This window comes from Eutrigla gurnardus (genome assembly GCF_963514095.1).
Source record: "Eutrigla gurnardus genome assembly, chromosome: 6".
Taxonomy (NCBI): Eukaryota; Metazoa; Chordata; class Actinopteri; order Perciformes; family Triglidae; genus Eutrigla; species Eutrigla gurnardus.
In genome coordinates this window covers 22,993,420-23,020,944 of record NC_139920.1, presented here as the reverse complement: position 1 = coordinate 23,020,944, position 27,525 = coordinate 22,993,420, and the positions used below count along the sequence as shown (strand labels likewise).

Sequence of the window (27,525 nt, the reverse complement as noted above, 5' to 3'; positions counted from 1 at the left end):
CAAACAGACCATATAGTGTTGTTTTATGCAGACATTGTACATACATAACTTATTGGTGCCATTAGTTATACTTTGACTACTTGTGTGTAAAAGTCTTGTCACATGACTATGTGTATAGGCTCTTTATTTACTCTCTTATGGAACAATTGCAACTGTACAATTTCCTATTTATTTATTATTCTGATTCTTTAGTACTGGTATTTCCCTTTACCTTATTATCTGAATCTGAAAAAAAAACTTCATTTTGTGGGTTTTTGTTTTGGACGCCTCTCACCATCTCCTGTGCTTCATTTACCACTCTGCACCTCAACTGAGGTGCTGGCCGGGGAGCCATTTTACCCCCAAAAAGTCTCATTAAAAGCTGTTTAATCAGATTTCTGGTTGCAAATCTAAAGTAAAAAAAAAACTGAACATCAACTCAGGCAAAGGGACATCAGATTACTGCATACAATTAATTTTATTAATTAAAACTAACATTTTTATAAACCTCATATAGACTTCATCCTGGATGGCAGATCACCTTTTTAATCCATTTCCCCCCGTCTTTCACATGTTAGCATGGCTATTTTTGTTTTTTTTTGCCAGGCAAAAAACAAAAACCCTACCACCACAACTCCCCACCACTGTCGAGTACCCCGTTATGTCAAAAAAAGTCACTCTAAATCTTAACTATGACTTTAAGCTACATTAGCCTTCTACAGTCAGGGGACACAGCATCAGCACAGTGCATATTTGTCATCCACGAACACCGTATTACTACCTGCTATAAAAAACGTGGGTGAGGTACCAGGAGAGACAAACATGATGTGCTGGGTTGACAATCACAGCTAAGGTGCCCTTGAGCAAAGCTTTTAAAAAGCCCTGCTCAGAGACTGTGTACATGTACGTGTGTGTTTGTGTGTGTGTGTGTGTGTGTGTGTGTGTGTGTGTGTGTGTGTGTGTGTGTGTGTGTGTGTGTGTGTGTGTGAGAATCTAAAAGAGAATGTACATCAAAAAGCTGTGAATTAAATGCAAGCTAAAAAGGTTGCAAGATAAAGGTTAATAGATAGATAGATAGATAGATAGATAGATAGATAGATAGATAGATAGATAGATAGATAGATAGATAGATATGAATATTCTGTTTGATCAAGGTTCTACTGACAATACCAAGCATTTGCACATTTCCAAATATAAAAGAAGCATAATAGAAAGCAGTGAATTGTTGAATTGACCAACAGCACCCCCAATGCAAGATTGACAGCAAGTGGGTAGTCATCAACTGAAGCTCATGTTAACTGGCATTTGACAAGTTCTCTCTCTGGGAGTGTGCCAGAGCCTAACAGTGCATATCAAGCTCAGAGTCTAATGTGAGGTGAGTGATGTAAGGTGAGCCGAGGCCCCGTGTGAAGCCCGAGGCTGAACACCAAAGCAACAGGGGCAGCGGTCGGATCAATACCGGCTCAGCCACGGTGGAACGAGGTCGGAGGAGCGCTCGGCAGCAGAGAGACGACGCTTCCTGATGGACCATGGCTCGTCACACACACACATTTATTTATCACAATAATGGTATTATCCTTGCATTCCGCCCTCATAGTTAATTTTCTTATTAGTATATTATTATTAGTATATACACTGTTGCCCATACATTTGGAATATTTTGTATTCAGACACAATCCTGTGTTTATTCCTATTTAAAAGCATCAGTAATGGCGCGCAGTTGGCGGAGTGGTTAGAGCGCATGCCATGTACGAACGTACATACGCAGCCGACCCCGGTTCGAATCCCGGCCGGAGGTCCTTTGCTGCATGTCACATCCCCTCTCTCTCCTCATGTTTCCGATCTATCCACTGCTAATAAAAGGCGTCTATGCCTCAAAAAAATCTTCAGCATCAGTAATCACTTTTGACCAGGTGCAATGATTACAAGACATTTGTATATTATTCCAACTTCATGGGCAACCCTGTATGTATATTAATCAACTGGGCAGAAGCTAACAAGTAACACCCAATAAGCTTAACAACTTAAAAGTTGCACAAAGCTGTGGTGTTAGGTGTCATTCTTAAGGGGATTTGACCATAGGAGTCGCCGTTTTACATTGTACAGACTCATTCACTGATTTTGGTGTCATCAAAATATGACTTAAAACTAAAGACCCTCTCGCGGTGAGGATCAGACCAAACCCGATCGGGCCAGGGGGGTGCTACGCTTGGGAACATGCATCTTTGAACTTGGCTTTCACTTTGATATTAACTCACTCCTGTACAGTTTTGCATCATTCCAGTCACTCACAGTAACAGTAACAAAGCAGGGGTGAATGAAAGCCTGTTCTTTGCAACACCACCGACTCCTTATGAATGCCAAGTCGCACTGCCCAACATGCAAAAAATATGCGTTAATCATAGTGCTGAACCCGACCCGGCCCACAACCACCAACTGTATTATAATAATAGGAAAACAATCTGGACTGTGTCTGTCCGAGAGAGAGGGAGTGTGAAGTTGGACTGTAGCACACAAGTTAGAACCCTGCAAATCTCGCACTGTAATACCAAGCCGTTGTATTTGACCAACCTTTTCATCAGGGGGGGGTGCAGACACACCCAGACCATCCACAGCTGATATAAATGTCAGTTGGAATTTGTAAAAACTCATAAATAATGGATGCTCCAAGTAGGCAGGGGAGCATCTTCAATGAGCCCAGAGTGCCGAGCATGCTTTCTCATCTCCAAACCAAGGAGCCATCTTAATGACTGTGCCCGGAGACCTAGAGGTCCCCCCCCCACACACATACCCCCATCCCAACCCCCTCAACCTCACATTCGGACCCCCTCTTCGTCAAGCCCCGTCCATGCTCCCAACCACCACATATCGCACAGAGGGGAACATGAGCTCTTAAATTAAACATTCACAGCGGTGGCTACTGCCTGTTTTAGGCAAATCAGCAGAAAATGAAACAAACAGGGCGCCTCAGGAAGATCCGTGTGTATGCAATTGAGACATTTTTTGGGGAGAGCGGTGGGGTCTCTTAAGTCTTGTGGAGAGCAGAAAACGCAAATAATGTCATATCTCCTTTTGTGTGTGTGTTTTGTGGATAAAAAAAGGCTTCTATCCAATGTTTTGGCATGTTGGATGAGGGAGTAAAAGAACAGTTAACTTTGTGTGCATTGAGAGAGAGGGACAGAGGAAGAGGAAGTTCCTGGTGAGAAGGAGTGAGGATGAATTTAACAGCTAGAGATGTAGAGTGACAGGTATTATCTTCAACGTGACTGGTCTCCATAGCATTCTGCATCACCAGGACTGGGGTCAGCACTAGGGAAGGATGCTGGTGGATGAGGTAGGGACCACTATCCCTCTCTCCTGACCTGAATTCACACATAAACAGGAACTCGCCTGCAGGAAGGAAGTCATTTTTTTTTCTTTACAATTGTGCCTATGGACGAGTGTAGCATTGTGTGAGACTTGCATTTTTCTATGCAATTTGCTCAAGATGTCTGCAATTCAACGTCGTACACAACTTAAAAAAAAATACAACAAAAACACAAAAAAGAATAATGACGTGACAGGCGTGGGTGAGGCTGGTGTTTGTGTTTTGAAAGAAAAACAGTTGTCATTGTCTCTTCCTGTCGCCATTAAAAAAAAGGGCCTTTTCCTGCCTCGACTACAGATAAACCTTTTGTGTCTCTTTGTTTTTGTTCTTGGATGAAGATCAAAGCACCAGGTCCAGACTTACGGCTTGTGATCTGTCACGGCGCAGGGATTTATATGGCACTTGCATCCTACGATACTCATCACATCTGCAAGTCACAGCGATAAATCAGATTGGGAGAGTGCACAGCATTACATACAGTATATATATATATATAATATATATACGCTGTGGCTGTGAGGCAACAGATTCTGCTTTTGAAGAATAGAGTGGATATTGTAAAAAGATGAAAATACAGTTGCCTTCGATGGGGTCTCAAGCCTCTTATCTCCGTTATTGATGAGTTATTTCACCCATCAAAGCCTTAGAGACGTCTCCGCATGCACATTTTTTTATGCACACAGATGAAGAGACTTGATCAATTTCTCTGTCCGCCCCCCCAACCCCAAAAAATGGTGGTCAAAGAGGGCAGAGCATGGAGGGGGGGTGGCTAGGCGGCCCACAGCCCTACAGGAAGTGATTTAATGTCCAAAACGACATGCGCTTGTTTTTGCTCTGTCTCTTTCCTGTTGTGTTCTAATAGGGACTTCCTTTCCCCAGTGGGGATGGATACGGGTGTTATCCGTCCGTCCATCCCAACCACCACCTCCCCACACCCACACACCCACACACGGTTCATGGAAATATCATTCTGCTGCCATGCCATCTCTGAAAAAAACCTGTATCAAACTAAGCGAAAATGGCCACAAAAAGTGTCTGTATAGTCTTTCTGCTTCGAGACAGCTGGGATGGACCCTTCAGACATTTGACCTATTAAGCTGACCCTTTCATAAACGCTCAGTCATTGTGAATAAAAATGGTTAAAAGGTTCGATCTTAACATGAAAACGAGAAGGCAAAAAGTCAAGTTTGAGGACTGCGGATGGAAATGAGCTTCGTTACACAAAGTGATGTTTTTGCCCCAAGTGTTCATCAATATGCATCGTCTTCTCCAAATAAACAAATAAAGTAAAATTAAACCAATTACATTCATGCATGGGCATCCCAATCCATCAGCACGTGCGTACGAGCAGTAACCTGCGTGTGCACTATGAATGGGCCAGGGGAGCCAGAGGGCTGAACCCCCCCAGCCACGGTAACACCGGGATGATCACTTCCTGTCTGTCTCAGTATCTCTGAGACCAACTCCCTTCCTTTCTGCTCGAACACACACACAGAGACACAAGAACACACACATTCATGTGAACACACACTCCTGGTGGGTTCTCCTCCTGAAGACATTATCTCTCTCTCTCTCTACGTCCCAAACCTTTACCCAACCCTGAACCTTGCTTCCTCCGAATGACCACTCCTTGTTTTATCTGTTTCTTTTGCATTAATAAGAATATGCAATCCAATATAAATACTAGAAGGTGAACCTAACTGTCAATGTGATTTTCACACTGGTAACAACAAAAATGACGAAGAGAGATTTTGCAATGATGGTAACTGTACACATTCAAAAGTTAATCTTGCATGACTAGTTTGTCACGTTGATTTTGGGTTTGAAATGTCTCTGTCTATTGTCGGGACTGTTTGTTATAGTTATTTGTAATACAGAGAATATGATTGTTTTATATGCTAACAGAAATTACAAATAAAGTGTTTAAAAAAAAAAAAAAAAAAAAGTTAATCTTGCATCAATAAACAATCAATCAGGGAAGTTCCAACTAGGAATAAATATGAAATCCAGTAATATCGTTTACTTATGATGGCGTATTAGGGTGGCTGTAGGCAAAGAAAAAAAAACAGAGCCGGGAGTGGGCAAAATTCAGAGGAAAAAAAGTGACAAATTTGCTACTTTATAAACTCGCAAATTTGCAACTTTTGTATATAATATAGAATCTTGCCCCCCCTCTCTCGCCTCTGTTTTCTTTTGGCATATATTTACGTGTACATATAGCCAATATAAACAAGATGCTAGGTTCTGCTAACACCATTTGCTGTTGCTATGACAACCAGTGAAACTACCGCTAGCATCTAAGCCCAACCTCCCCGGTCAATAAACACCCATAAGGTGAAAATTTGGCTCCATATAAATAAAACCAACAAGAACCATCAACAACCGTCACCCTAAGAACTTTAAGGAGGCGTTGTCACAAGATATGATGTATTAATTAGAAAAATAAATGCGTACATTCATGGGAAGTAAGCTAGCATAAATGACGGTCGTTAGCATCGTAATAAATTCTTGCAAACTTGCAAATTTGCTTTTTTCTCTGAATATTGCCCCCCCTCTCTTGGCTCAGTTTTTTTGTTGGTCATTTTACTTACTACATTCTTTTGCCACAGTCTATGTATGTTTTTTCAGCTCGCCTATTTTTCCTCGCTATAGAAAAATGAATCATTGTGTGGGTGTGTGAATGTCACCAGGTCTCTGTGGTGTTTTCCACCAGTGACTAAAGAACCCCCCCCATGCCACAACGCTTATCTGCTCTCTTCTCTGTTGAGCGATTTAACGCTATCACACACACAAACACGTTGACCTACCCGCCAACCTCCTCTCTTGCTCATTCACCCCGTCCACCAACACAACTTGTACAGTCAGTTTTTCACTCTCTCTCTCTCTCTCTCTCACACACACACACACACACACACACACACACACACACACACACACAGATGCACATTCACCTACAGATGGGAGGAAATAAGCTCAGCGCTTGCCTGTGTCTGCTGAGGATGTGAGGTGCAGTGATGGCACATTAACGATAGGACCCATGACAGCAGTACGCATCGGCCTCACCGAACAAAGCATGCAAGCCCGTTTTGTAATTCAATGAGGATTGTTTAAGTGAAACAATGGGCCTCGGCCCCACCGAGGGTTAGGAAAGGGTGAGAAAGGTGAGTTTTGGCAGTGGTAGCTGCATGGCCGGTGTTTTTTCTGTTTTAAGCTACGGATGATCCCGTGTGGTTTGATAGGGTTTGGGATGACTGTTGTGCAGCAACATCCGGAGTTGTTCAGGTAACTCAGAAAAAAAGGCAGACAATGGAGGCAAAATGTGTTTATAGACTATTTTGACACAATATGACTCATATTACTGCACAATATCCTACAATAAATAAGGGAGTTGCAGGGGAGAGTTTGCTTAAAGTGTCTTTGAGAAACAATCTGAGCTTATGAGCGACACTTATCTTACCTCTAATTAATTAAAAGACAAAAAGCTAGCGGCTATACTGCACTAAACAATGTGGAATTGTATCAGGTAGAGGTAAAAATTCTAATATTAATACATCAATTTTTTTTGTTGTTGTACAGAAGATACTCTTTTAACAATTTGAGACGTATACAGGGTCGCCCAAAAAGTTTATAGGCAGTTAATTTGCAAACGTCTTGTCTTTCATAGCACTAAACAAATGTTATGCATGAATTAATTTCACCTGGGTCATTGGGACACATAATGTAATCATTGCTTCTGGTCAAAAGTGATTTCTGACGCATTTAAATAGGAATAAACAGAGGATTGTCTCTGAAAACAAAATATTTAAACATTATGGGCAACAGGTCATACAGTAAGGTATATTTTACCGATTACATTTTTTTTTGGAACATTGAAGTAAGTATTGTAACGTGGGTGTTTGTGTAACGCTAGGAGTAATTGTGTGGAACCCTAAATACTTTAGCTTCCTAAGGAGGATGGACACAGTACAAGAGCCCCGCAAGAAATGTTACATTCATGATCATAACATGCAATTTATGTGACAAAAACTATTATTATCCGATGTTATGTATTCCTTTCTCCTTCACCCATGGGAGCAAAGTTATATGAATGTTATGATGGTGTGTGTGTGTGTGTGTGTGTGTACATTTTCACTGGAGTATTTGCATTCATCGCAGCTCGTTTGGTCTATGCTAATAGAGTCTACTCATGCAGAGCAGCAGGTCTTAATGAAAAACCTTTGGCTGGTGATCAGTGTTATTGATCAGTCTGAGCCGCAGCTTTAAGCAGGGCTAATTGATCAATCACCACTGGCTGCTTCGGATTAATGGAACATGACTGGTGGATATACCCACCTCTCATGAAGAGTCATGAGAGTCTGGGTGTGTGTATGTGTGTGAGATATCAACACTCGGTTTGAGTATGTGTGTATGTGAGCATGTGAGAGAGCAGGAGAGGAAAAATACTTGATTAGAGTGAAAGTCCTAATGTGGCATTGCATTTCACAATAAATGCACACACCTCTTTGTTGTGAAACAGAGAGAATATATATATAATAAGTAAAGCAAAAATGTTCAGCCATAAAAAAACAACAACAAAAGCAATACAGAATGTGTAAGGATACATGGATATTTTCTAATATTTTCTGATTATCTGATAACTATATTTTGGAAATTGGAAAATAGAAAGTTGATTTTGTTCACCTTTGAGATGATGGAAATAATGGAGGGACGGGATTACGAAGGTGCTAGACTATATAGCATCATTCAAGGAAAAGGGGGGAATAACGCCTGCACACTACTCCATATAGTTAAATATAATATTATATATAATACAGGTGAAGAAATGTGTTTTTATTGTTTATCCAGAGAAATCTCAATATGTCTATTTTTGTGATCAAAAGTCTGTTGTTATCGTTGTTAGTGTAATAATGATTAATAAAAGGATGTTATGAGCATATGCAGCTGCAACAAACAATAAAATGGATAGTGATTTTCTTTTTCTTTTTGAGGGTGCACTTCTGCTGAAAAAAAATAAAAATAAATGCAGCCCTCCCGGTGGAATAGGCGACATAGCCGGTCGTGCTGTAGCTGACAGACATGACACCAGCAGCCCTCCTGCCAGGAAGGACTAAGGACTAAAGCACACAGGCCAAAACAGGAAGCCCCCCCCCCCCCCAAACACACACACTTTCATCCAGTAACCCTCCTGTTAAATGAGTGACAGGCTGGCTGGCCAGTGGTGGCTCCGTGGAGGTTTTGTGTCTGTATGTGTGCTTTGGGAGGTGGACTGAAGGCTCCAGCTGGCCTGTCATGGGACTCCCAATCGCGTGTGAATGGTACTCAAAGGGAGCCATGGCTAACGGATCCAACACTGAAACACTCAACAGGCTGGAAAGGTCAACCGGGGTGATTTCAGCAGGGCAAACCAGGAATATTGTTTTTAGCTCTTATGCAACGGATCACAAGAATCTATTGATTTTTTTGTCTGATTTTCTTTCTTTCTTTCTTTAAAAAAAACATGTTTCTAATTTGTATTGAAAAACTTAAGTTTAAAAGTATATTAATGAAAATAGGGAATAAAAGTAAATTGCCCATCAAGTTGGAATATTTTGTTTTCAGACACAATCCTCTGTTTATTCCTATTAAATGCATCAGTGATCACTTTTGACCAGGTTCATGATTCATGCATAACATTTGTTTGACGCTATAAAAGACAAGACATTTGCGAATTATTCCAACTCTATGGGTGACATATATATATATATATATATATATATATATATATATATATTTTTTTTTTTTTTTTTTTTTTTTTTTTTTGAAAGCTTAATTAAAACATCTTCTTCACTGGTTTCATTTAGTGTTTTATAGTGTATAGTTTACTCTCATTATTTTTCATTTGCTTTCAAATCATTATATGTTGGAAAATCTCTTATATGATCACTTGAGACACAAAGTATCCGAGAGTCTATACAAACCTCCCTAAGCGAAGGACATATGTCATATTCATATAAAATCATAGCATGGTGCAGCATTATTCACCGATACAGGGATCCACTCAGGTTGCCCAAAGGGGAAAAAAATATGCTTTTATGCTGATATAAGTCTGTTCATAAACATTGTACTATCTGACTTCCCCAACACTGCAGCAGGTGAAAAACTAAAGCAAACCATCCACCATCATGAATCAAATAAAAACACAGCTGAAAACAATCGCCACACTTACTGAAACCTTATATTTGAATGTGACCGGACAGCAACAACCTGTTAAGACATATCTGAAACGCCCACAGCCAACCGGTATGGGGTCTCTCACTGAAACCAGAGGACCGCCCCGAGAACAAACGCATACCTCCTCCACCTCCCTTTCATTGAGTTAACCTTGACCAACTAACCAGCCACACATAAACACACACACACACACACACACACACACACACACACACACACACACACACACACACACACACACACACACACACACACACACACACACACACACTCTGATCCTTTTGACGGGCTCACGCATTCTTCCGTTTGAAACGAGACCACACTTCCACCCAATAACCTCCGGTGTGAACCTGATTGCGTATACTCTAGGTATTGAGTTTCGGACCGTGCCCAAGTCCCGTAGAGATCCAAAAGAGAAACAGACCCCGTTGAACTTGACAATGAGTGAGAGAGGGAGAGAGAGAGAAAGAAAGAGAGTCGGGCCGAGAGACAAGGACCACCCAATGGCTGCGAAGAAAAACAAAGCTGGGTGGAGAGCGGAGTCAGCCTCGATCACATCAGAGGTAGGACAGTTTCGACATTGTTGTGCGGTAACAGTTCGCCGAGGGTGAAAGAGGCAGAGAAAGTGGAAAGCCGATCCCTCACTGTGTCTTTAGTAGCATTTATCTCAAAGCAAAAAATACCAAATCTGCTTTTTTTAAATTTAAATACAGCCCCGTTAGAATGAAATCAAGTTGTAATTATTCATTTCTGAGTAAATGTTGCTCCTTTTTCCTTTTACATTTGCACTGTTGTGTATGTCATTTATGTGTCACCTGCTGCCTTTTAAATGACTTTGTCCTATTTATCTATTTTTATACTTACATCGTTTGGCATTCTGTGGACAGCAAATGAAGAACTTCATTGTACAGGATATGATAATAAAATCTTTATATGGTTGAAAACAGTTCCTATTCATCCTCAATAGTATAGTATCCTCAATTAATTTCATATCCAACTTTCATTTCATCATTTTGAGTTCAGTATTTCTTACTTCAAAATGTAAAAAAAGAAAAAAGAAAAAAAAGAATTAATTAAATCAGCCTTTTTTCATTCACAGTTCTTAAACATGAACTCGGGTCACAAACAGAATGTTTATTTTGTGACATTAAAGGAACGTAGCTGCTCAAACAAAGAACACTACATACCACTATAATTCATGAGAAAAAAAACAACAACAACACTGGACTGGAGGTTTCCAGAAGTGGGCTTATAGGAGGCTTTCATTCCCTAGATCACTGGAAAAACCTCAGAAGGTCAGAATAACCACTCGTGCCCTTCATCAAGGTACTTAACCACTTAGCTCATGAACCTAAAGTACAAAGCATACTCAGTTTACTTGTCCAGGTAAACAAATGAAAATACCATATTTTCTCAAAGCATATACAATTGCTATAAAGTGCTCTCTCTCTCTACAAATGATTATTAAACTAACTTGTTAAAGGAGACATGCTGTGTGATGCAGTTATAATGTTAGCCACTAGGGGGACGAGGATACGGAGAGAGTGGATATGCCGGGAGTTAGAGGCTTGGATTTATTTCAGGGGAGAGAGGCAGTCAGTCAAGCATTCGTGAGCATATCTGAGTGAGTGTGTGTGTGTGTGTGTGTGTGTGTGTGTGTGTGTGTGTGTGAGAGAGAGAGAGAGAGAGAGAGAGAGAGAGAGAGAGAGAGAGAGAGAGAGAGAGCGAGAGAGAGAGTGTGTTTTGGACTAACCTCAGGGTGATGGCATGCAAATAGAATAATTAAAAAACAACTAATTAGGTTCTTCAAATAAAGTCATTACTTCATAAACTAAATAATATCTAAAATTCTCTTTATATTGCTGCGGGTTCATTGTTTACACATCTATATTAAAGTATTAAAGTGCATGTCTAAATATTTTTCATGAAACACATTTAAATAAATACAGTATTATAAGGCTATGCGTTTATTTATCGTCTTAATGGTATAAAGGTTTATCATGTTTTTCATTCATATAATACTGTACAGCTTTAATGGGTGAAATGCTTCATAACACTGAGTTGAATCAATCTGATGTGCACTAAGTGGCAGGACTAACAGACCTGCTTCTGTTGAATGTGTGAAACAGAGTAATCGCTCAGACTTCAGTCTGTTTTTGTCCTGAGGTCAAAGATCAAATGCCGCCGTTGACCCCCCCTGAACTGCCCCGATACCCAAAAGCTGAGTCCCACCGAAGTGACCCATACATGCTGTGTAAGAAGTGGGTTACCTTTCTATGCAGATGAGTGCCTTTTGAGGTTTGGCTCATGATATTTTCTAGTCCCTCAGGAACACAAGGAGCGGACCGCTGACCTGAAGACAGGCGTTCAAACACAGACACACAGTTAGGTCTGTCAACGGTGTTCAGCCCGACCAAAGAAGTTACTGAACACACACACACACACACACACACACACGCGTAGAGGTTTACAGGCACGTATAAAAACAAACATTATTTACATATTTAAAGTAAATGAGACAACAAAAATGCATATTTTACATATTAAATATTTCCCCTGAAAAATCCAAACATAACATTGTGTTTTTTCTATTGTATATCTGTACTGTATAATGATACAGACGCCATTCAAGAGCAACATTCAACATGTGGTCTTAGGGATTCATTTGCATGTGCTCTCTGCTCCCAAACACGCACTTGGATAAGGGCATCAATTAAATATACATACATGGCACATATTGTTTGTAATTTCCAAATTATAAGTGTTAGACCGCACCACTAAAATCCCAACAATGTTGGATTTTATTTTCCAGAAAGTCAGGGCTATTTTTATGAAATTAACTACTTTGTGTGATTACTCATTATCTGTCTCTGAAGCATTGAGTTCTCTTCCAGAATGATTTTTTCAGGACCTTGAATTGCATTAAACCCAAAAAAACAAATGCAATACGTCAAAAAAAATATGAATAGACGGCATAAATGGAGTCAAACTTTAAGTCAAGATTTCTCCCCATTTAGTGACCCATAAGACGCACTGATCCGAAGCAATTACAGAGCGAAACAAGACAGAATGATAAAGGATGGCCCAAAGGTGGAGGAAAGAAATTGGAGCCAATTAAAAAACAGAAAACGACGAAGGCAAGACAAGTTAATGATACCATATTCAACAATGTGGGATTTTCACAAAGACCGGAGTGTAAAGGTTGTTCAAAGACACTTTGGAAGGTCCAATGCTGCTTCATTATGGCTAGCTCGCAACCTAACTAAGACATTTCACTTATACATTTGATATTGTTAGTCCTCCCACCTTTGCATCAGCTCGTTTCTCATGGCTAGGGCTATCTCTAGAGAAGCAGGTATTACTTGTGATAAAGCGTGGAAGAATGGGAGGTTTCAAACATACAGCAGAAGTCAACTGTTAACTGCAGGATGTCCTGATCTGTCCGAAACAGCTTGGTGATGTCACATTTGCAAAAAGGGCTCTGATTGGGTTGAGTGTTTCCACAACCAGAGGAATCATAAAAATATTATAAATTTGGGACCCTGATACAATCCCCCACAACCCACCTGTGGGTCCAGACCCCCGTCTTATAAAGCACCATCACACCTAAATCAATTAGTTAATGATTCAGGTTCTGTGCTAAAACTCTTTTTTTTTTTCTTTTTACATGGTGGTGAAGAAGCTCGGCCTTTACATTATTCATGTCCCCGTCGGTCCAACAATCTGTATGTTAAATCTGAAAGTTACACAGATAGATATATGGACACAATCTCAGCAGGTATATCATTGTCGTGAAGCCATCCGCCCCATCTGTCTGTCTACCTAGCCTGTCTCTCTCTCTCCTCTCGCTCAGGGCCTGTCACCCGCCGCTCCTCCAACAGGCCTCCCTCTGTCTGGATTAATCTCTCCCCCCGGCTCCACCGCCGATTTGAAGGTGGGGTCGGTCGCTGTATCCACCCAACGCCACCAAAAACTAATTTCACCGTGTCACGGCGTGACATCCCCCCGCCCACTGACACCCGCACACACACACACACACACACACACACACACACACACACACACACACACACATCACAAAATATCTTCATCTGTCTCTGTCTCATCTACATGGGAGAGGGCAGGAGGGCGGTCGGCTAGTCCGAAGGAGAAAGGTCAACGCATTGGAGGAGTTCATCATCCGGAGGTGTCAGAGCCGCCGCTCTTTAGGAGAGCAGATGAAGGGGAGAGAGGATGGGAGGGAGGTAGTAACAGAGAGAGGGTGGGGGGGGGGATTTGTCCGGTTATTGGTTATAAGCCAGAAGTCCGTCATGGCCGACAGAGTTGGCTGGAGTCCACTTTCTGCAAATCAATCATTAAAACTGTTGTTTGGTGGTGGTGTTTTTTCGTTATCACGTGTTGTCTTTGAATGCACCTTAATTACGAGAAAACCACACACACACACACACACACACACACACACACTCAAACATGGAGTCATTCAGCAATGATCACACAATGCGTCCGCTGCACTTGCCGGGCGTCTGGCATGAGGTAAACAGCTTTTAATAGCATCAAACCCGCCGCAGTTTTGTTTGGGACCATCTGTCCTGTCTATTGTGTTTCTCTGTTGTGGCTCTTTGGAAGCCCAACGGGTGACAGCTGATGTATGGGCTCTTATAAAGCCCCCCAGCCCGGCCCTCGGGATCCTGCCATACTGTTTTCTCCCCCGTCTAATATCTTACTTCTTCTTCCTTTTTTTTTTCCTTCCTCTTCTTATTTTTCTTGTCCCCTTTCTGCTTCACAGAGTTGTTTTGGGGGATCGTGATGTTGCAATCTACAGTCTTCTAGTGGTGCTATAACAGGCTCGGGTACATTTTTATTTTGTGCATAAAATACTTTATTGACAGAAGCTGTGGGTTGTCCTTTTCACTACAATGCAGTCAGAGATGTCAGCATGCATTAGAGGAAAGACATATGAATGCACCTCCCCACTAGCTTGACACTGACTAAGAAAATGCAATGACCCCCACGACAAATGCAGCCAGTATTGTAATTTCATCCAGTCTGCAGCATTTTGCAGCCACGAGACGATACAGTGACAAGTCTGCAAATAAAATAGGTGTGCAGATAAAAACAAATTTAGCATTAAAATACCTTAATAAGTGAATTTGGAGTTGATAATAAATTCCAGGGTTAACTCAGGACAGTCACATGATGCAGTGAGCAAAAGAGTAAAGCTGCAATAAGAGCTCCACCGGCCTGCATCATGCAAACACAGTGTGAGCGCCACCTACACGCCTCGCAATATTCTATTGTTTATAGAAAGAAACAGTCGTGATCGTGAGGAGATTCCTCGAGAGGTTGAGGGGTACGCTGGGGTTGAGGGGTGGGGGGTGAAAGCTGGGTTCAGGAAGTTTTCACTCCTTTCTTCCCAGGGTGCCCCTGGCCTCTCCAACTTCCAGTCACAGGCTGAAAGAAGCCAGACGCAGGCGGGATAATCACAACCCTAATAAGAGGCTATATTGAAAGCAGGCTGGCGCTCGTACACTACAAGCTTGAAAGGCGCACACACACACACACAAACACACACACATGTACACACAGTTGAACACATAGTTAGGGCAGGTGTAATTACGGTGCGCGATGTCACACTTCAGAAAGAAGTGATCGCTCGCAATCTGTACACATGTATACAAAAAAACATCAAACGCACACAGAAACACACCACACCAGATCCAGATGCCTCTACCACCCGCTCAGAAAAATGTTAACATATGGAAAAAGATATGAATCATTTTGTGATATACCAATTATCAATTTAGAAAGACAGAACAGGATCCCTCCTATGGTTTTGTGTATGGTGGTGGGACCCTATGAAAGAACATGAGGCTAAGCATAAGACCGTAGTGCTACCAACACTGTAAAAAGTGACGGAATTTCACTGAATGCAAACAAAACTGAGCAAAGAAAGAAGATAAGATATATTTTTGGGGGTATTTTTGTATAAAAAGTAACTTCTTGCTTCCTTTTGGATCCTGGAATCACATTGTATGAGTATACTGGCAGTGCTAAAACACTTAAAACAATCTTCTAACCAACAATATTACATTTCACCATAAAAAAAGAAAAAATGGCAACCAATATTGGTGGACTTTGGTCCAAACTGAAATCAGCACCTTTAAAAGACGCTCCACGCGTATTACACCAACGAACGCATGTTTTTTTATCCTGTAACGGCTCATATTTTGTACACCAACGCTATAAGAGGCTGACTTTGGCTGCAACCTTTGGCAAACTGTATATGTGGGTTTTAAAATTTAGCATTTGCTTTTAAGAACACAGGCTATGTAAATGAGCACGGCTGCAGTGTACTACATCCGAGAGTGCTGCTGCTAACACAAAATATTGTAATATTTCAATATTGATTAATGTAGACAGTTTTATTCTCCTTGTGTTTAAGGCAGCCGTTCACCTGTGTGTGTGTGTCATGTAGGACGCAAATACGAGAGTGTACAGAGGCAACAGGTAGACGCATTGAAAGACTGTACTGTTTAAGTTTTCAATATGGTGTTAGAAGATAAAAATGAGCCTCTCAGATCATGTTTCTTTCCCTTCTCTTGTTTGATAATTAATCATAATAATCTCTTCTATCCATCCTTTTTTGATCCTATCTCATCTCCCTGGTCTATCTTTTGCCATACCTCTTTTTTTTTTACCTACTTCTCAGAAAGTAATGCAAGAATTACTGCTAAGAAAAAAAGCCTGCCTGCAAAAACATGAAAAAAAGCAGCTACGAGACTTTTTCCAACCTCAGCCTCAACATTCCCCTGCCCTGAAATGACCGGTACAATTGACGTTTTTTTAATCATTATTGGGTTTTTAATACACAAACACGCTGTGTGACGACCCTGAATCCAAACGCATCGATTGTAACACGCAAAAATATATATATATTTATATAAGCAATCTATCCTTCCATCCTTTAACACACACACACACACACACACACACACACACACACACCACAACCATTAGTCCAAAAGTCCCCCCCCCCCCCCCCCCATGTGGCACAGCACACCCAGTGTCCTGCTCCTACACCATCAGCAGCACCAAAGGGAGAATCTATATCCTCCCCTCTGTCTTTTTTCATTTGGGTGACTATGAGGAGCAGCGGCGGCAGAAGCAGCTGTAGTCTCTCTCTCCCTCTCTCTCTCTCCCTCTCTCCCTCCCTCCCTCCCTCCCTCCCTGCATCGCGTTCAGGGGAGAGGAGGCAGTAGGTTTAGCAGGCGAGGCAGATTTATGGCGGCGGGGGTGACCTCTGGGGCCGTAACACGGTGATGGGTGAGTGGCTCTCAACAGTAAGCTACTGGCACTTGACAAAGTGCCCGAAGCAGAATGAATTTACTTCTCTTTTCCTCAATCATCAAGCAGCCACTGCCCTGACCCCCATCCTGACTGCTATAACAAGATCTCCCATCTCACAAGGGCCTGAAAAATTTACTGTCACATCTACTTTTCAATGAGCTCAAGTGAGCACTTCTTTCACCTTCAACGGAGCAGGTGCCGTTGGTGGAGGAGGGCTAACCTGCACTCGGTGTGTGTGTGTGTGTGTGTGTGTGTGTGTGTGTGTAAGAAAGAGAAAGAATGTGAATGTACATCAAGAAATGTGTGTATCCGCACAAAGGTCCACTGACTTCCTCCCTCACTAACCCAAACTAATTGTCACACACACACAAACGCACACACACAAGCTTTAACACAGTATTTGCAAACAATATTTTTTTTTAAATCAAGTAATGCAATCTTTCTAAGATTTTAGATTTTCTATGTTTACACACACTTACACACACACACTCAACAACAATCTCCAACTTCTCCCTAAAACCCTTGCAGACAAACACACACACACACACACACACACACACACACACACACACACACACACACACACACACACACACACACACACGCGCGGCTGCCAGGTGGGGACACAAAGGGCACTGCTCTATGGATGTCAGCACTAGACACCTCTACCGGTTATATTAGAAGTCAATCTACCTTATCACATCCCTTACACACGCACACACACGCACACACACACCAGGCATTATGAAGTCTGCGTGTGTTTGCCAGCTTTCATCAGCCTGATGGCAATAGAGTTTGACTTAATGATCCCGATATTTATTTTATATGCAGACGATAAATCTCGGCGCTCACACAGTTCAAGTTTCACCTTCTTGCACTCTGGTGGTCGAGGTGAACTCAACGGATGTGACGGAGAGCAGAGTGCACCAAACTTCAGCTGTTCATTCGTAGCTTAGCTACATTAGCAGATAATGCTCATTTTTTTAGCAACGTTTTACCTTCAATTTTGTTGGAATTGATTTTTATATCTGTAAGTCATTTTGTATACTTTATGAATTTAGAATAGAAGAAAAAGTAAGGTAGAGAAATAATAACTTAGTTTGGGGGGGGGGGGGGCTGCTAGGGTGTTGAAGTAAATTTTATGCATTAAAAAAACTTTTTTATTTATTTTACAAGGTGGAACATCTTCAGGTTTTGAAAGTCTAAGGGCTTCAAAAACACCTTCCTAAAGAACAAGACATCATTCGATGAACTCTTGCTGCTGGAAAAGACAACGACATGTGGAAAGTTACTATATTACCTTACAGCCCCATAACTAATCACATGCCCATAATAATTATGTCAGTCTTTTTCCTTTTAATTCCCCGGCCCATTAAAACAATACAGTCATTGCTGACATGTAATCTAATCTTCTGTCTCACTAGTTTATCTGGAGACGGGTCCACCTGTTTAAATGGCGACAGCATCAAATTGTCCATGCATATAACAAGCTACAGTATCAATCTATATACGGCGTATATATAATGTTTCATTTTGACAACTTCGCTCTTTAAAATTAGCAGTAAGTATTTCAACCCCCTTTTTTTACGAGCCGCTCTTTTGTCCACCCTCACCCACTGGGATAATGTTATCATGATGAGCCAATAAAAATCAATGATTAAACACGTGTAATTTCCAGAGACCATGTATTGAAATCTCTCCCTCCCTCTCCCTCTCCCTCCCGGGTTACAACTGAAAGTAAAGGAGGGCATTAAAAGCTATTCAATAAGCCACTGTAAAATTGATCAAGCTATAAAAGCTGCTGCTCACCCATTCCAAACAGGGAAATGTGGCTGTGGAGGAGTAGAGCGAGACACAGAGACACAGAGAGAGGTGGTGCGAGGTGAAGAAAGACAAAGAAGTGAGGAGACTGACATTTTGGGGATCCAAAAGAGAGAAATGATGAAAGTGAGATATTAAATAAAATGTCTTTGCTGACATAGCACTCACTGTTTAATCACAGAGCAGTTAAACGGTGTGATTTGCCATGTCACACTATCATTAAACCACTGCAGTACTGTTACTCACATCTCACTCTATACACCCTAAAAACTCCACCAGCACTCAACGCACAATAATCCATATTTATTTCCTCTCTTCTTTTTCCAGCTTCATCATTTATATGTGGTTCTATGGGAGAAACCAAACAGACGGTTCTATTACAATCCACCAGTACACCCTCATTGTGGGTAATAGGGCCCCCTGGAGGCATCACCCAGACTTCAGACTCAGTTACAGCATCATGGCTCTGATGGCTGTTAACTACTTTTTTCTCTTTTTTTTTAATACTTAGATGTTACATTGTTGGCATTATGTGTACAGAAAAATAAACATTTCATTGTACAATAAACCCCTTGTATCTTCTGACTATCAAAGTTGATCAGTAAAATTTTAATAGTGTAATATTCATATCCCAGCCACATCGGGATTACACTAGAATGATCATGTTACTGAAAACAGTGCTAAGTTGTTTATTTGCCAAATTTGTCGCAAACTATTGGTGTTAAAATCAGACGGGAAAGATGATCAGTCAATTTTCATCTCATCAACCGACATGTTTTTACTGTAGGCGTCACTAAAAAACAAATATGTGCATATTCTCACTTCAACCTCAATAAAAGTGCAGAAAACTTTCCCCCAAAAATGGGGGAAAATTCTACATGACAACCCTTAGAGATTTATTGTTTGATAATCTATACGGGCAGAACGCCACTTGGGGTCTTTCTACTGGCGTCTTAAAAAAAAAAATTACACGAAATGAGAAAATTCCAGTTTGCGAAGAGCCGTGCTGTCGGCTGAATCGGCGGCAGTGGCTCGGCAAACTGCGTTTTTCTTTTAACTTTCAATTCTCCTAAGCATCCGTGCTTCACAGCCCCTTGGGCTATTGCCTTTCTCAATCTGTCCCTGGAGAGGCAGGAGTTATGGTCCCTGTCGATTGAGGAGAAAGGGATGTTATTCCCCTGTCACCTCCTGGTCGCGCCGCCATCCTCCCTGCCCTGATCTACGGCCTGACCCCCCCCTTCCTTCCACGTTACCCCATTCCTCCCTCCCTCTTCCCCACTTTGCTTCGTCGTAAGCTGCCGGCTATGTCGTTGCCGTGGGTTGTTGAGATGAGGACGATGGAAAAATGTTCTGGGGTGGTGGTGGTGGCGGTGGGGGGTTATATTGGTTTAGAGGTGCTGTTGGCCTCCGCACGATCTTAGCAGTATCGAATGCTTTCTGTGTTAAGGTGCATACAAATTAGTGTGTGAATGAAAATCTTCAAAATTTGAGATTACTGTGTGCTTTATACGATGCATATTTACTAAGATAGCGTCTCCTCTTTGCAGGGTGATGACATGGGGAGGAGGTGAAGGGGAGGGGGGTAAACTGTGAGACAGCTTGGCCCCAGGAGAGGTGACCTGCCCCAGGGCCCATGCAGGTCTTTGTGTGACACCCCTGATAAGGGGAGCAGTGACAGGGTTAAACATGAAAGGCAGTTAGGCGACGGTTGTGTGTGATCAAAGAGTCCTTGTCCCCCGTAGGTTTGATTTCACGTCAGGCGGCTGACTGCTAAAACTGAATTGGATCAATCCAATATTCGTCAACAATTTTGCCACAGATTGGTGTCAATTTCATGACATGTTGTCTTCATTAAAAAAAAAAAAACTAAAACAGTGTTTGATTTTTAAAAGTGTTGGAAATGTTTCTTTTGTTTTTTTGTGATTTTATTTGACGTACAGACATCCAGTTTTGTTTGTTAGACAGTAAAATAAAAACAGCAGGGGTACAAGTGGGACAATGTGGGGGGTGGTGCTTCCATGTGTTGAAATATGTCTTTAGACAGGTTTGCATGCATGTTCTAATATAGTGATGTGGAACAGGAGTTTCATTCATGGCTTATAAAAATGTTTATCCTTTACAATTTATGCTCCTCACCCTTTATCGGACATTCATTGAAATACTTGGTGTCATTGCAGGACACTACAACACTGTTTCAATTTTGTGACATTTTAAAAAATATTACATTTTTATGTTGTAAATCAAGATCAATGAAGTTACCATATATGGTTCCTCGCCCATCTTGGGTAAAATCTTTTCTAAAAAGGTGTATAAATAAAAGATATAAGATTGGTCCGATGGTGTGACGTCACTATTTGTGACGTAGCCTAGTATTCGCTGATTGGCTGAGAGAAGTCTCGTAGTTCTTTGACCTCACTGAGCCGCACATTGAGGCTCAGTGAGGTCATTGGATGTCCGCAGAATTTACCATTTATAGTTCCTTAGCGGATAAAGGGTTAATTGTAATGTTATTTTATTTCTATTTCATTTTTTCCTTCACTTAATTTGATTTTACTTTATATTATTTGTGAGTCCTTTACTTTTATTTCTGTTTTTCAAAAGTTGAGTTTGAACTCAGACGAAGAATTTCATTACTGGTAACGAATGCTTGGATTGCTACCAAGTACATGACAATAAAAAATATCCACTCTTGGTTTCTAAGTCCCTCTAACGGGCAAAGTGCATTGTGGTTTTTGTTCTCCGGTTTGGTCGGAAGAACGAACATCAAGATTCAACAAACTGCAGCCACCTTGAAACCACCAACATCTCCGGGGGAACATCAGCGTAGATATAAGTTCACCTGACACCTGCTCAACAAAGTGCTCAGACCCATTTCCATACCGGGCCACTTTTAGGTCCTATTGCACCTTAGGCAAATACTGAGTGTGTGAGGGTCTCTCTGGGTGAAGGAATAAATAAATAAGCAGATAAATAGATGAATAACCCAGAGGAATGGGAGCCCACACGGCCTGGCCATCCATCATATATCCTATTACCACGCACTCAGCGGCACCCGCAGTATGTATAATGCAGTCAACCTCTGTAAGCAGATACAAATTCAACTCTTTTCCTCCTCAATTTGTTATATCTGACAACGCCACAGCCCGCGCCTTGTTGTTTCTTTGAATTATGAATAGATTCCCCTTTGCCAGACTTTCATCCCCGTGCGGGATGGCGTGGCGTTGTTATGCAGAACAGCTGCAGAAAACAAATCTAGCCCTCGGTGCGCTTCGTAGCGGCTGGGCGAATATGCATAAACAGTTGCGCTTAAAGCCACTTAAGAACAACCAAATGGGCTCAATATTTCATCTTTTGGATTTGTTTCATTGAGTGTGATGAATACGAGATGCGTGGATGCGGCACGCGTGCAGAAGAAAACGCAGTCGTTTAAGGGTTTCAAATGATGTGGGAATGTTTTCCAGATTTTTCACACAACGGGGAGAAATAGTCTTTTTAACCCGACAATTTAAATCTTAATTCCTGTAAGTTCAGCTTTATGTTATGTTCAGACTGGCAGCTCAAATCCATTTTTTTTGGCATATCTGGATTTTATCCAGATTGGTTTTAAGAAGGTATGGACAGCAAAAGAACAAAAAACAAATGTGATTATTGCAAATTGTATCCAAACCACATTTGAAGGTTTGAAATGTGATTCCAATCGGATTTCGGACACTCAAATCGGATTTCAAAGTATAGAAGCTAGGGCTATGTCGTTACCATGGTAACCCACGCAAATAAGTTAGTGATGTTTGGACTCACTAATTGGATCACATCACTAGCAAAAAACAGTGTGGACAGTCCGTCTTCAAGATCCTATTTGGGAAACAAATCGAATTCGCCTGCAACTGTCCAAGCCGAGTCATTCTCCCAATGCAGCTACGACACACACCGAAAATTAAAAATATCATTCACAAACAGAGAATTAAGGGAGAAATTTGAGTAAGAAACAGAGCTCAAAACGGAAGAAAAGGAAAAGCCGGCGAGTAAATAAAAAAATAACAAATCAAGACACAAGAGGAAGAGAGAGCGAAAAGAAACCAAGTGGGAGAGAGGAAGAGGAATGTAAATACACGGCAAACCCGTAGCACATTTCTGACTTTTGCCTGTTTGTTTGGGTATTTACACTGAAGCTACAATCAAGTCCTCAAAGCTTCAACCCACATGACAAGAGCCCATTTCAGGGCCACATATCCTCTAAACAGCCAAGCCAACAAGCCAAAATCTCAATCCACACTCAAACACGCACACGCACACGCACACACACACACACACACACACACACACACACACACACACACACACACACACACACACACACACACAAAGAAAAACGCACAAAGCCCCAAAGTCATATCCACTTATTTGTCCATCAGTTCAAAATGCAAAAAGGATGCAAGGAAAATCGTCAAATTTAATTTGTGCACAGAGGAGGGCAGAGCAAGATCAGCTGTAAAGGAAGCGATTTTTTTTTAAGGGTACTTGGCTGAACTTTCAAGCCCTGTTTGGTTTGAGCAGATGGAGAATTAGTACACATCACTTTGCATCAGCAAGACATTGAACACGAGCTGCCGCTCAGAGGCCGAATACCTCTCCTTCACACACAGGAACACCTCACCTCCAGTATCCGTTCTGTTGTGCTAGTTATCATTGTGATGTCAATTCCCACAGCAACAAATTCTTCTAATTATGCTAAAGCGTGTTTGGTGTCTCCGGACACCAGTGGCCTGCTACAAGCAGCTTGGAACATAAAACACAAGCAGTTTTATACCACAATAATACCCTTGAACTGTATGAATCTGTAGGTCAGAACTTCATTATGTAACACAAGTTGTCTTAAAAGTGAAGTATGTGCACATGATATAATAATAAACTGTGTTGTGCACTTCTCATACACGATATGTACCTCAAAAGTGCAACACATTATTTAAAAAAAGGACAAATAGATAATTAAAAGTCAGTAGGAGATAAATGTCGGTACATCAGTAGGAGTACAAGGATATCGTCACATAACACCCGGGGGCAAGACGTACAAGTTCACGCATTCATGCGGTTTGTACACTTGAATGACAATCAAGGATATTTGAAATCATAATTCATTCTGCCACAATAACAGGTTTAGACACACACATCCAAATGAGCAAAACTCATAGAGAGAGAGAGAAAGAAAGAAAAGAAACTGGAAAGGTCAAGCAGCAGTCATGTAACAGCCGCTTTTCATTTCTGTTTCACTGAAATGTGCGACTCTCAAGCATTTTCCACATGACTGCTCTTCAACAAACCAGTCCTCGTTTATTTAAAAAAAAAAATCACGGAGAGAGCACGATGACATCTGTAGATGCTGGCAAAGTGATATGAGACAATATATAATTTAGTTATTATAGTATTGGAACATAAACATGACTTGCATGTAGTTATGGGTGAGCCTTTCAGCTGTTTCGAGCTGTAACATTATATGCCTCCACCAATCTGGTCATTGAACGCGCACATTTTTTTGTGCATAATCATATCCAATATGTATCCTTAAAACATTACAGTGCGTGGTCGACAGAAGTGGGCTTGCAAACACAAGAAACTGATTAAAAGCGAGCATTTGGATGAAATTGCTGCAAACATACTGTCATTACGCGAGGGAATATTTCCCTCTTTTTGTATTTTTGGAGCAGGGGAACCTGTTGCATGTCAGTGAACAGGGCTAAACATGCATGACAAGTGATGGTGTGTGGGTGGAGGGAGGCGAGGTGGGGGGGGAGTCAACCCTGTGGTGGTGTCAGCGAGGGATCTGTGTGGAATCTGCAGAAGATGCATGCAATAGACCGCCACACTACTTTATCTACAAGGCCCCTAATTGCGAGGGGATGCCGAGGAACACATGTTAGGGAGAAGGGGAAGGGGAGGGGGGTGTCAGATGTCAACAACGTGCAGGCGTATGGTTCCTACAAGTTGGGTTACGTAAACTGGAAATGACACCAAACATCAGGTTCGCTACGATGAACCTGTGATTCTGCACAATGCGGTGAATCTTGATTGAAGTCGCCATGGCGAACGGGTTCTGGGGACATCACCGAACCAAAAAAAAAAAAACCTAATTGTGATATTTAGAAAGTGCCACCAAATACTGACACAATTTAGACACAAAGCACCCGAATTTAATTAAAAGGAAAACAATACAGAGAAGCCCCACGGGGGAAAAAACAACCTTTTTAAATTCACAAAACGTGGACCATAAAAGAAAGATAACGGTTTGGCCATCTTTGTCCATCGAGAAGGAGGATTTAACAAAGCCAGAGCACGATGTGAGGTAACACTAGTGATCCAGCATATTATTCCTGCTTAAAAGGGCTCATAACCTTCAACTTGGCCATTGTGCGCGGTCCATCTCATCAGGAAAAGCAACACTCATGCACACACACACAAACACCCACACAGCCATTCCCCTTTCAATTCAAATCCCCCTACACTTCACCCCCTATTCCTTCATTATGCACTTGTCCTTCTCTTGTGCTCACAGCAAATATGTGCTTTTACTTTTGTTCACATTTTTCACCATGTACCCTCAACATAATCCACCGTCTGCCTTGGACATTTGTGCCAACCAACTTGAGTAAACGGAAATATGGAAAAAGGGATAAGAAGGGGGTTGACCTTGTACAGGCAAGCTACCACTATCACTTAGGAGATGGTGTGGTTATAGTTGGGACAAATGGGGGCCCATCTGTTTTTTGTGCTTTATGATGAGAAGGCATATAGTACCGTATCTGGAGAGAACTGTTAAAATAAATCAATAATGTAATGCCACCACTTATACCCATAAAAAAAGCAGGATTCTGAACATGCTGGTCCTGGCGTGGTTTGGTCAGATTTTCAAAATTCAATTAATGCCATTTGATTGAAAATGAGAGAAACAGCAAACAATTTAATGTTATTGTTGGTTTTGTTTATATGAGGCCACATTGTCTTATGGGTTTTTATTGATTTGGTGGTTAAGATGCTTGCAATCGTGTTCACTTGTTTTCAAGGCAACGGTCTTAGCGAAACCAAGCAACTTGTTTGTATCGGCTATGACAAGTAAAAGCTACCGCTAGCATCTTATCCCAACCGCTCGATCAATAAATACTCATAAACTGACAATTTGGCCCATATAAATAAAACCAATAACAAACTATCATGTATTGATTAGGAAAATAAATGCGTACATTCATGGGAAGTTAGCTAGCATAAATGTCGGTTGTTAGCATCGTAATACAGTCGCAAATTTGCCACTTTATAAACTCGCTTTTTTCTCTGAATATTTCCCACCTCTCTCAGCTCCATTTCTTTTTTTTTTGTTTTTGTTTGTTTGTTTGTTTGTTTGTTTCTACAGTGGCGCTTTTGTACTAATATGGCCCTAAAACTGTAAAAAAAAAATAGCCCAATATGAAAAAATTGTAAGATTACAGTAAGGTACATTAGATGATTGGTTCCAGTGAAACCTTTCTAGGTGATAACACTCACACAGTAGCACTAGGTCATGGTGTAAAAGCACTTGGCCGCCAACTCCCTTCCCAGCACCCAGCACTCAATCACACTGAGGCCGATTGCATTTGCATGTTGTAGCGTTGAGTCAGGAGTGGATGGGGGGAAGGATAGCAGCAAATGGGCTGAATAATATCAACTGACAATCAATTATATCTGCAAATTGTGTGACATCAAAAACCTGATTTCCTGCTCCAAAGTTTGCTTTGTCAGGTTGCATCGGCGGTTCATCCGTGTAGACGTGACACTGATTTAACGACTGAGCGCTGAGTGAATGAAAGGAGACGGTAATAGTGTTGAGGAGCATGCAAATCTCCTGCTAAGGAAATGCTGTAAATCACAGTGTGGGAGGTGCATAATGTGGCAACAAGGAGCAATAACACACAGCGCGTGTGCTATTTCAATGTGATATCATGCACAAGTCATAAGCCATGACTCACATGGTATTTAACGTATAAATGACACGGACTATTTTAGGCGGAACTTTTAGAAAATCCAAGATTAACAGATTCATCTTATATGTGGTCAGCAGAATCTCAAGTCCTTCTTGATAGTAAATTGTGAAGCTTTTGGACGAGGCAGACATTTTGCATGTTTGGAAGGAAGCTTGTAGCTTGACTCCAATCTGCCCCACATGCTAGATTAGAACCCAGTCCTGAAGCATCTACACATCCATAATGAGTTGTAATGTCATCTACTGACAACAGGAAGTCAGCCTTAAGGCCCTGACACACCAAGACGATTGTGACATGAATCTGTTCCGTGCCATCGGCCTTCGTCAAAGTTCTTTTTCCATATGTCCAATCGGCCACGACCAAGTCGTTCAGTCTGACCAATCTGATTGGTGGAAGGCTAGCCCTTGGCTAGCGAATCAGTGAACGAGAAGACCGGATGTGACGATGGTATACAAACCAGATAGAGCGCAGACGATGGCAACACATGCGAATGCGTGCTCTGTGTTTTGATCTCCGTCATTTCCGTTTTCTTTTTTTTTGGGGCGACAATACAAGTTAGGGCCATCTGCTGTTATGGAGACATTACATCTCACAAAAGCACAGAACGTATGCTCAAGTCGGTCGTCGTTCAGGTGTGTGGGAGGCACTTTTTTGACCGTGTCACAGAGAGACGGGAGCAGACTGATCAGTCCGACTGCCTTTTTGGCAGTCGGATAGGTGTGTGAGGGCCTTTATGTGACATCCAATTTACATGAAATCTACACGTTGTGGTCTATACAGGATACATGACAGACA

At 41.5% G+C, this 27,525-nt stretch overlaps 1 protein-coding gene across 1 annotated transcript in view; it reads right to left on the bottom strand.

The window, feature by feature from the left end:
* Nucleotides 1-27,525, bottom strand: part of LOC311015160 (adhesion G protein-coupled receptor D2) — an 86,845-nt gene that overhangs the window by 7,878 nt on the left and 51,442 nt on the right. Inside the window, exon 24 of the mRNA XM_084012267.1 lies at nucleotides 11,827-11,909. Within this exon, the coding sequence (XP_083868393.1) occupies nucleotides 11,827-11,909 (83 nt within the window). The remainder of the gene's footprint in view (nucleotides 1-11,826; nucleotides 11,910-27,525) is intronic.